General features: G+C 33.2%; 1 protein-coding gene across 1 annotated transcript; it reads left to right on the forward strand.

The window, feature by feature from the left end:
• The first annotated feature begins 5,600 nt into the window (after window positions 1–5,600).
• On the forward strand, window positions 5,601–7,304 carry LOC148603243 (uncharacterized). The gene has a single exon (XM_088553373.1). It carries the CDS (start codon window positions 5,601–5,603, stop codon window positions 7,302–7,304), a length of 1,704 nt encoding a protein of 567 aa, XP_088409499.1.
• The last annotated feature ends 5,218 nt before the right edge of the window (window positions 7,305–12,522 follow it).

Genomic DNA, 12,522 nt, shown 5'->3' on the forward strand with positions numbered 1-12,522 from the left:
GAATATTGTGAAATTTATGATAGACTACGTATACATATTTCTTGAGATAAGTGGTTTCTCGTAATACCACTGGTCGCCAATTGTGTAAATCAACATGCCATTGAGGCAGACTTCTCATCTCATCGTCCTACTCTAAGTACAAAAGAAACAGCTCAAATATTAAGTGGTATGGAGTGTATATAAAGTCCTTGGATGCGGTAAAAATGTAGTATTTTTTAGGATTTCATCTCATCTATATAGAGCTTAAAGTAATCTTGAGCGCTTATAACAGGGGCAATATAATACTAAATAATTATAATGATATTAAGTATCTGCACAGATATACCGGTAAATTGAAGTCTGTTTCTTATCTTGACTTAATAAGGTTATCTCGAAAATTGACACACACAAAAAAACGCTTCCAACTAAACTTCATGAACTAGGTAACGACTTTAAAATTGAGTTACTATTTTTCCTCATTAAAACAGCTCCAGTGTATGCACGGAAGTTTGTCTGTCAACTTATGAACAAAAATAGCGACCATTACATCGATTCTCTAGACTGTGCGTAGTGGCTTACACAAAGCTACTGGTGCATGGACAATTATAATTATATTGCCAATATAAAGCTTCCAATATGACAAAGGACCTACATATTCCGATCTGTCATAATTTTTCCAGTTTTCATCGAAATTGACCTTAACGAGCATGTGGCACGGCTGTTGTCTTGAAAGGAACAGAAAATACACATGCGTATCTTTCTAGATCTCACGAGTTTACCACCTTTTTGTGAGTTTTGTGCTGTTCTTTATTCTCGGAATAATTTTAATAAGGTTTTAGTACCTTTGTGCATTCTATACTGTGCGACTAGTTATTCGTCTGAATATTTGTCTTTCGGTGTGTCCGACATTATTTTGTCCACGAATTTTTCATCGTTTGCGACTTCTTCGAATTCTTTGACAAGCTGTCATAGAGATGGTCTTAAAAAACACGTATTCGAACATTGTGATATACTTCTACTTCTACCGGGTAATGGTCACAATCAACAAGTTGATTATCTTTGCCATTGAGTGATGATAGGATTAATCAAAGTGCCGAGGCACTGAGTCAAGGAAGACCTCAAAGTAATCAAAAATATTCATGTAACCAAATTGTAAGCTAAATAAACCGATCAAAACTTAGTCCTTTAAAAGAATAACCATTAGTTTTAAAACAGTGTATATTTATACAGTCCGTTTATCAATATATATTTTGGATCTTCTTTTGTATTATTGCTTTGGTATTACTGGCTGTACACGTACGTTGATGTCCTCTAATTTTCTAACACTTAAATCAGCTAGTAAGAATGGTTCCACACTTTGAAATTTCGGTTTGGAGAGGCATGAAGTAGAAATGAATCCTGCAGACTGGAGAAAGTTTAACAAAAGCCTAATCTCGAGGGAGAAATGAGCGAACAACTTTTCCTTGTTTGTGCTCACTTTGATGTAGAATGTTTTTGTAATAAATTAAAACTAAAATTTGTTCTTGTCATTGTTGTCTAGATAAGGCTATGGGTTTCACTCCTTGAAGCTGTGCACGTATTTACAATAAATGATTACCTTTCTCTAGGATTTTTCTGTTCAAACAAGAATAAAAACTCTTGTTGTAAAAATTACTATACAGTTTAAAGATCATTAAACTAAAAACATCTTTGTAACTCATAGATCTGAGCAATTTAAGATTCCAATTAAGTTGGAAAGTCAATGGTATGTGGTGAATACAGGGAATATGATGTCTTAATCAAAAATGCACTTTGAGTATAAATCCATCTTTTTTTCTCTCCAACACAAAAAAAGTTACTAGTGAACCCATACCCCATGAGTACCACCTTTTTACGATGAATCACTATAATTGCTGAGTGTTTTATACCTGTCTGCCTTCAATAATGTATGTGCATTTCATTCACTTTTTTCTGCATGATTATTTCACAAATATGTCTAAGATTACAATACAAGTATCTCTGTATGTTTTGCAAATATATAAGTGCTAAGAAGTCAGGTTTCATGTTTTTATAGTTTTTTTATTAAGAGATGTTGACATATACATTTACGGCTGCTTCATGCTACACATACATGTACCATCACTTGAGAATCATGAACTTTGTTTCATGCTTAAATAATATCCCAGCACAGAAATGGTCTGTTTTACTTTTGCTTTCTTCTCACTTCATCCATTGAAACTTCTAAGTGATAACCACCGAAAAAAAAATCATAACAGTGTCTTATATATGCAGAATGTTATAATGTAAATTCATGAAAATATACATGTATTCTAACCATATAATATGGAGAAACCTCCTCTTGTTGGGAAATACTGTTACATGTACATATAATTTCATGCAAATCAGGCAAGAATTAATGTTGGGTGGTTATAATAGTCCCAGGTTTTTACTTGTTTTTAAACCACCTGGTCGATATTCCCACAGTGATCAATACTAGTCGATTGAAATCCTGTCATTATTCATAGTTTTTGTCCTACATTAAAAAATGTTCATAAAATATATATCTACAGTAACTATATTTCAGTGTTCTTAGGTTTTATTCTTTAAATACTTCTATCAGCTGTATTAATTAAGAAAAAATAAACATATCTTTCTCTAAAATAATTCAAATTTATCTGAATTAACATAACAAACTTTACAAAAATGTACAGTGTATTTCATGAGCACATCTTTGTTTCAATAACTATTAATAACAGGTAACATAAGTAAGAGTAGAACAGGTTACTTTCATTGTTAAAACAACAACCGCTCATAACCAGATATATCATAAAAAGTGGTTTGAAGTGATGAGATTAAAACAATAAATTAAAGTCATTTCATTACCAAACAAAAACCTTCAAAATACATTGGAAAGCTTGCTAAGGATATTGCTTATTCTATGTATGATTAAAGCTACCTGCTGATTTATAATGATGTTTGGACCCCCATTTCAAAATCTCTGGACCAATCCTTGAATGTTCAGATTTACCTATGAGCAATTAATGCCACATTGTAAAGTAGAAAACAAATTAGATACATGTATTACTAAATTACAAATATAATTCCATGTATGAAATCTTTAATTGATACTGTACTGCATATGCCAGTAACAATAGTTAGAGTACATGCACATGTATTTTTCTAGTTATAAATTTCCTGTTCAGACACACAAATGTAAATTGCAAATTTTGCCAAGAAATATGACTACACTGTTCTGCACTTGTAATAAAAACAGTATGCCTATCACCAGTTTTGAACATTTTAAATATATGTGCACATACAAAGAAGAATGTCCATGAAAATAAGCTCTTAGAAAAGGTCTACTTTTGGTAGCCTTGATATCCAACACATTTTCAATGCACTTTCATGGACACAGAATTTCTAACATAGTGTCTATCTTGTGTTATGAAAATCCTGTTTCTTACTTTATGATCTGCATTCTAAATATATGTATCTGGTATATCTTGACAATTTACTAAAAAAGAACCATATTGATAATCAGTTATGACTTACATGGATATAATACACATGTATATTGTATTGCTATTTCTTTAAATTCCATACTGAATAGTACATGCCAAAATCTGTATCACATGCATTATCAACAGGAGACTCCTATATCAACTCAAGGGCCAGTGGCCCGCGGGGTGATATAGGTCGAGGGTTGATACTGCAAATCAAATAGATTTTTGCATGTCATGTTCATTCTTTCTTATATTTTATCTGTACAAAATGTACTTCAGTTGTGTTCTGTGCAAGGTGTGATATATGATATACAATATATGTCTAGGGGTGTGATATATGATTGATTGATTGTTGGGGTATATAGGGTATGTCATATAGGTCTATGGGTGTGATTTAGAGAATGCGATATAGGTCCATGGGTGTGATATACAGTATGTGATATAGGTCTAGGCATGTGATATAAGGTATGCAATATATGTCTGGGCATGATATATAGGGTACTTGAAATGGGTTTAGGGTGTGATATACGGTATACGATATAGGTCTAGGGGTGTGATATACAAACGTCAATAAATGTCTAGGGGTGTGATATAGAATGCAATATAGGTCTAGGGGTGTGAGATACGGTATGCAATATAGGTATAGGCGTGTGATATTGCGTATGAGATATGTCTAGGCGTGTGATATTGCGTATGAGATATGTCTAGGGGTGTGATATACGGTATGTGATACAGGTCTAGAGGTGTGATATAGGGTATGCAATAAAGGTCTATGGGCGTGATATAGGGTATGTGATAAAGGTCTATGTTCGGTGTGGAAGTTTGGATTTTAAGAAAATGTGCAAGTGTATGTGTATGTGTAATTTCATGGCTCGTGTGTCCACTCGCGTCTCAAGGACATTACTTTATTTCACTGGATACCCCCCTTTTTTGATAGTTCAAGATTACCTACTGAATGTGATGAATATGCCACATGAACTCCTTTCATCCTTACCATTGAAACAGAGAAATTGTTTATGTCTCTGCTTTGAAATCATAATAATTTAAGTTTTTATGAGCAACTCGACGGATGTTTCTAGAAAAGCGGAGGACGCTTACCATATCGCTGCACCTGGTCCATGCTCCCAGTTTTTAGTGGAGTCCGAGTTGCTCATTTGCTTTTGTTACTTTGTATGATTTTAGTTACTTTATGTTCTTTGTTGTGTATGTCTGTTAAATATATAAAGTCGCTACCGGTTGATGGAATTTGGTAGGACAGCTCATGCATGTTTCTTGTCACTCTAGTTGGTGGTATGAGCCTGTTGTCTTTAGTGTTACTTCTTCATGATGGATCTTGTAGGGTGTGACCATGAAGTTTGCATGAAATTTGCATGATGTTACCGCTATGTATGCAATTGTATCATCCGTAAACAACCTGACAGTTGATCTCAGTCTGGATGGCATGTCATTGATGTAATAGAAGAAGAGACATGGTCCCCATATCGATCCCTGTAGCACGCCCGCGTCTACGTTAGTATAGTCCGATGTTACTCCATCTACCACAACAGCTTGCGAACGATCATGCAGAAATTTCTTGATCCATTTGTTGGTCCTACCTCGGCCAAGCTGAATTTCTAATACTAAAAAATGATTTTTTAAAATCATAAAATGATTTCTTATAATTAAAAAATGATTTTTTTTACTATTAAAAAGAGGTTTTGTAACATTAAAAAAATATTTTCTAATATTACAAAATACTGATTTTTGTCCTCTTTTGCTTGCCATACATTTTGCTTGTATACAAGTATATAACACGAAATGGTGATCCCAGATTTGAGGGTACCTCGCTTCAACTCATTATCCCCCATTAAATTCGAACCTGTAACTTTCAAAAGATGGATATAATATATAAAAAACACAGGTTTCGTGTAATATACTGTCGATAGTGGGATTCGGCCCTTGTGATTTATCACGTGCTTTAATTTCTGTAAAGAAATACAAACCGAAAGTAAATATTTTAAAATGGCAGATAAGGAGTCGGTGTCGGTGGATATTGAATCTATTACTTGTCATATTTGTCATGAACTGTTTCAAAACCCAGTTTTTATAAAGTGCTATCATACATTTTGTCGAAAGTGTTTGAAACAGTTAAAACAAAAAATGGGGATCATAACATGCCCACTGTGTGAAGATATGGATGAACGGGATATTTCAAGTTTGTCCCGAAACTTGTATGCCGAAGCACGAATACTGTTTCAAAACACAGAAGATACCAGGGCTTGCGAAATTTGTGAAAAGACACAAAATGTTAACTGGAAATGTATAGAATGTGATCAAATGCTTTGCAATGACTGTAACAAAGTTCACAGTAAGTTGAAGTTGAGTCGAGATCACGAAGTTATTGTTTATAATCAAGAAAATTGCAAGGCGAGGATTATGAAAGAAAGACACTGCCAAAAACACGAAAATGAAATTTTAAGATTCATGTGTAATACGTGTAAAATTCCAATATGTAGGGATTGTAAAATTACCGCTCATGAAGGTCACAAAACAGTTGACATTTCCTCTGTGGTAGACGAGGCAAGGACGTGGGCCAAAGAGAAGACAGCTGTTATTGAAGAAGAGATAAAAAGCTTGAAACGTTCCATTGAATCATTTAACTGTTATAAACAAATTACGGATTTACAAACTCGTCAGCTCTGTAAGAGTGTCGATAAATTAGAAGAACAGCTGCACCACGAGATCAGCAAAGAATGTGCAGAGCTAAAGGAAAAGCTTGCAACCGACCGCCAAAGCATTCTTAAGAATATATCGGACAAAAAGTCAAAGCTCATGTGGGCTATTCATCGATTTTCCACAAAGGAAAAATATATTGATAATATTTTTTCAATTGGTGCTGATGTTGACTTGATGCAATGTAAGAATGATATGCAAGCAGAGCAAATTCAGAAAGGTAGTAATATTACATGTAATAGAATGCGTATCGAAATAATCTCTCAAGTTACTACAGCACCAGTTAGAATACAAGACATGTTTAAACTAGAAAGATATAATCATGATGGATTTTTCCTCAGCCTTAAATACAGTTTTGTGTGTGAAGAATTGGCGGGCAAAGTTATTACTTCAATTTTTGCGGGTTCTGATGGAGTCTTGATCGCGTTTAGTAACACCAATTTTTTATGCAACTTTCTATTACGGAAAACCGTTTTCTCGTATTCAAAGGAAGGTCAGTTGATGAAAGTCCACCCAATCCCACCACAACTTGATATCACAGTTGATAAAATAGGAAATATTCTCTGGTACAGTGAAAATCAATGGAGATTATTCTGGTATCCACTCAGTCATACTGACAATGATGAAAACAAACCAGTGGCTGAAACTGTTAATAGACCTATCGCTGTAGACATTTCAGAAAAAGGGAACATAGTGCATTTAGACAACAAAAAAACTATATACAAAAATTTTAATAAAGTTAATGGCAATTCTTGTATGTGCACATTGACGGCACCAATTTCTCTCTGTTGTGTTAATGATGCTATCTGGATAACTGACCCTGGAAAAGGACAAGTGACTATATACAGCTCTGAAGGTCGGGTACAAGGTTGCGTAAGCGAAGAAGATATTCCATTACAACTTGGTGAAAAATTTAATCCGCATGGGATATGTTACAATCCAAATGTAAAACTTATTTTCGTTTCTGACTCACGAAACAATTTCGTTCTTGCAGTAGATAGCGCCCGACGATATTCGTTCGTCCTTTTGACAGAAGAGCAAGGGTTGTTTTCCCCGACATGCTTAGCGACAAGAGACCGCGAACTATGGGTGTGTGATAGAAACAAAAGAGTTAGCTATTATGAAATATAACCGTTATCAAGCATACACAATATTAGTGTATTAAACTTACATATTTTTTGTCGTCTATGATTGATGGGTCTGTAGTAACTTTAATACGAATAGTGGTTGTATAATGTTATGGCGCCATTATCGTTTCTAGACATAAGGTTTCCAGACAATAATTTGAGTATTAGAATATTGTTTTCTATGAAAGGTCTGAAGCAAGACTTTTCTAACGCGTTGAATGATTTTTTCCCACTAATTTTTTTTGGATTATAGGTTTAATTCCATATTTTCTTATTACAAGGGTTCTTTTTAATAATATAATTATGTAGAATATAAAATTGCATTCAGTAGATTTTCAATTTTCGGCAAATTGATTCATATTTAGGTTATAAGAGCCTGTTTGATTTGATAAAAAAAAAACGCTTGGTTTCTTTGGGTTCTTTGATTTCCCGGATATCCATGTGCATTTAGAGTTTGGTTTTCGGTCGATCCCAATACCCAACTTGTCCACATTACGACCCGAAGGGTCCAAAATTAAACTTTGTTTGACATTATCAAAATAAGTTGGTCTTAAACTTTGAGGGATGACTCTTTTCGTGCTTTTTGATTCAGATTTTGGTTCCTGGAGATTTTTCCGTATCAAGACATAATGGGTGCAAAATAAAATTTTGTTGATTTGTTTCTTATTATTGGTATGGTCTAAAATGTGTAACCCGTACCTGTATCAACTTTTCCCCGTACTCAAATACTATTTTTTCCAATTTCTTCATTATTTACTTTCAAAAGGTCTAAATGTGTAACCCGAAATTACTGTACCCGAAATCAAAGTCCGGTATTTTTGTTGTCTGTACGAATTAAATGCATACTTGACATTAGAACACCATAATATTACCAAAATTTTTACTGCCGATATATTAAAATCGCATAAGTTTATGAGACTTTCTTTTTCATTCTATAGAAGATCGTATCCATTCTCTACTGGTACTGGGATTGACGCTAGGTACGGAATTAAAGTCAATCACTTCTTTATTCAATATCAAATCTTTCTAAACTTTATCCAATTTAAGTATTAAGGTGAAGTTTTAACCTCTTAATGATTTTAGAAAAAAAACGTGTAATTCGGACAGGAAAGTGAGAAATAGACAATTAGTAGTTTGGTGCGGTACCTTCCTGTTGCACATTTTAGATCTTTTGAATTCAGAAAACCGATCAAACAAGAATGGAAAAATATAAAACATCATTTTTTTACTTGAAATGAATTGAAATGGACTTTTCCACTTTTCGTGCGATTTTCAGTTCTTAACATACCGTAAGAATGAATATTTCAGCAAAACTTTATTTGGTACGGGGAAAAGTTTGTACGTGTACGGGTTACACATTTTAGACCCTACCCTTATTGTTCTTTGAAAAGATGAACCTAACCAAGTATTTCGATCTTCTTTTTCAAATTTTGACCCCAGTTACAGGCTAAAAACCACTAATTCCACTTCCCATAGGCTTCTATGCTAATTTCACAATATTCAATGGCTTCTCTGGACTTTACCTTAACTTTAACCTGCAGATGACTATATATCAGCATGATTCTACATATGTCAGCTCACAATCCTCAGAATGGCATGTGGGGTTAGCAGACTTGCAGTGCAGTACTGGTCACCGGAAGTGAAGGGTCTATAAATAGCATGGGAAATCCCAGTGTTTTCACAAGATAGGGGTATATTTAAAAATCATTATGGAGATTAGGCTTCACATCACAAGAAGCAAAATGCACCTATAAAATGTACAGAAATGTTTTTCCTTTCAGAAACTGTTTAAATTTTTTAAATAAGATGAGAACTTTTTTCACAGCACTATGAGGAACAGGGGTAATTTCTGCGTAGGACTATTTTTGCGTACGTTCCAAATGCTCATTGGTTGAATTGGTGGTCTGTAACCTAAAGAGTCACTTTTTGTCTTAGAAAAAATAAATAACTATACAGGTATCTTCCTACACACATACTGAATGCATTTGCAAAGTTTCAGTGAAATGTGACAAGCACTTTTTTAAATATTTGATTTTTAAATATAGGGTAACCAAGTTGTGCGAGCAAAAAAGTGAAAATATTCTACCATACTGAAATGCATTAAATATTTGCAAAGAACTTTTTCTGACTTTTCAAATAAAAAATATCAATCACAACTTGTTTTTTAACAATATTAATGAAGAAATAGTTTTAAAAGTAATCATTTTCTGAGAAATTGGTCTATTTTTAAAAATTTATTTCTGACATGCCTCCCCCTTTTTCTTGATCACATGTCAAAAATCCTAAATCTTTAAATTTTCACAAAAGGTGATATATTTGGCTTTAAATTTGTAAATACAGTGTTTTTACATTAGAACATGACCAGTAAAGGGCATCTAAAGCAAAAAAAGTGCTCAATAATGGATTTTCCATGTTGCCATAGGGGAATGCTTATATGGCCTTAACCGCAGTAATGAAAGTGAGTTTTTCCTCATTTCTAACCTAATTTTTGCTCAAATCTACACAAAACTTGATTTCAAGTGCTTATTACTACCATATTTAGGTAAATATAGCCCTCAAAGTTTAATATTTGATATTTTTACTAAATTTTCTACACTTTTTACAAGATAGAACATAAAAATCAGCCAAAAAGACCAATTTTCCATAATTTGGACCTATAACTTAAAAAAATGCATATTTTGAAGGATTTTTGTAGTGTATTCCTCTCATGGCAAAGTTAACAAGATCTTCAAGTAGTTTAAAGCTATTTCAAGAAACTTTTCATTTTGCCATGGCTTCAACTTAAGGCTAAAAACCACTAATTCCACTTCCCATAGGCTTCTATGCTAATTTCACAATATTCAATGGCTTCTCTGGACTTTACCTTAACTTTAACCTGCAGATGACTATATATCAGCATGATTCTACATATGTCAGCTCACAATCCTCAGAATGGCATGTGGGGTTAGCAGACTTGCAGTGCAGTACTGGTCACCGGAAGTGAAGGGTCTATAAATAGCATGGGAAATCCCAGTGTTTTCACAAGATAGGGGTATATTTAAAAATCATTATGGAGATTAGGCTTCACATCACAAGAAGCAAAATGCACCTATAAAATGTACAGAAATGTTTTTCCTTTCAGAAACTGTTTAAATTTTTTAAATAAGATGAGAACTTTTTTCACAGCACTATGAGGAACAGGGGTAATTTCTGCGTAGGACTATTTTTGCGTACGTTCCAAATGCTCATTGGTTGAATTGGTGGTCTGTAACCTAAAGAGTCACTTTTTGTCTTAGAAAAAATAAATAACTATACAGGTATCTTCCTACACACATACTGAATGCATTTGCAAAGTTTCAGTGAAATGTGACAAGCACTTTTTTAAATATTTGATTTTTAAATATAGGGTAACCAAGTTGTGCGAGCAAAAAAGTGAAAATATTCTACCATACTGAAATGCATTAAATATTTGCAAAGAACTTTTTCTGACTTTTCAAATAAAAAATATCAATCACAACTTGTTTTTTAACAATATTAATGAAGAAATAGTTTTAAAAGTAATCATTTTCTGAGAAATTGGTCTATTTTTAAAAATTTATTTCTGACATGCCTCCCCCTTTTTCTTGATCACATGTCAAAAATCCTAAATCTTTAAATTTTCACAAAAGGTGATATATTTGGCTTTAAATTTGTAAATACAGTGTTTTTACATTAGAACATGACCAGTAAAGGGCATCTAAAGCAAAAAAAGTGCTCAATAATGGATTTTCCATGTTGCCATAGGGGAATGCTTATATGGCCTTAACCGCAGTAATGAAAGTGAGTTTTTCCTCATTTCTAACCTAATTTTTGCTCAAATCTACACAAAACTTGATTTCAAGTGCTTATTACTACCATATTTAGGTAAATATAGCCCTCAAAGTTTAATATTTGATATTTTTACTAAATTTTCTACACTTTTTACAAGATAGAACATAAAAATCAGCCAAAAAGACCAATTTTCCATAATTTGGACCTATAACTTAAAAAAATGCATATTTTGAAGGATTTTTGTAGTGTATTCCTCTCATGGCAAAGTTAACAAGATCTTCAAGTAGTTTAAAGCTATTTCAAGAAACTTTTCATTTTGCCATGGCTTCAACTTAAGGCTAAAAACCACTAATTCCACTTCCCATAGGCTTCTATGCTAATTTCACAATATTCAATGGCTTCTCTGGACTTTACCTTAACTTTAACCTGCAGATGACTATATATCAGCATGATTCTACATATGTCAGCTCACAATCCTCAGAATGGCATGTGGGGTTAGCAGACTTGCAGTGCAGTACTGGTCACCGGAAGTGAAGGGTCTATAAATAGCATGGGAAATCCCAGTGTTTTCACAAGATAGGGGTATATTTAAAAATCATTATGGAGATTAGGCTTCACATCACAAGAAGCAAAATGCACCTATAAAATGTACAGAAATGTTTTTCCTTTCAGAAACTGTTTAAATTTTTTAAATAAGATGAGAACTTTTTTCACAGCACTATGAGGAACAGGGGTAATTTCTGCGTAGGACTATTTTTGCGTACGTTCCAAATGCTCATTGGTTGAATTGGTGGTCTGTAACCTAAAGAGTCACTTTTTGTCTTAGAAAAAATAAATAACTATACAGGTATCTTCCTACACACATACTGAATGCATTTGCAAAGTTTCAGTGAAATGTGACAAGCACTTTTTTAAATATTTGATTTTTAAATATAGGGTAACCAAGTTGTGCGAGCAAAAAAGTGAAAATATTCTACCATACTGAAATGCATTAAATATTTGCAAAGAACTTTTTCTGACTTTTCAAATAAAAAATATCAATCACAACTTGTTTTTTAACAATATTAATGAAGAAATAGTTTTAAAAGTAATCATTTTCTGAGAAATTGGTCTATTTTTAAAAATTTATTTCTGACATGCCTCCCCCTTTTTCTTGATCACATGTCAAAAATCCTAAATCTTTAAATTTTCACAAAAGGTGATATATTTGGCTTTAAATTTGTAAATACAGTGTTTTTACATTAGAACATGACCAGTAAAGGGCATCTAAAGCAAAAAAAGTGCTCAATAATGGATTTTCCATGTTGCCATAGGGGAATGCTTATATGGCCTTAACCGCAGTAATGAAAGTGAGTTTTTCCTCATTTCTAACCTAATTTTTGCTCAAATCTACACAAAACTTGATTTCAAGTGCTTATTACTACCATATTTAG

Source organism: Perna viridis, chromosome 11 (genome assembly GCF_037379345.1).
Source record: "Perna viridis isolate PV_CMFRI_1.1 ecotype Kerala chromosome 11, ASM3737934v1, whole genome shotgun sequence".
NCBI lineage: Eukaryota > Metazoa > Mollusca > Bivalvia > Mytilida > Mytilidae > Perna > Perna viridis.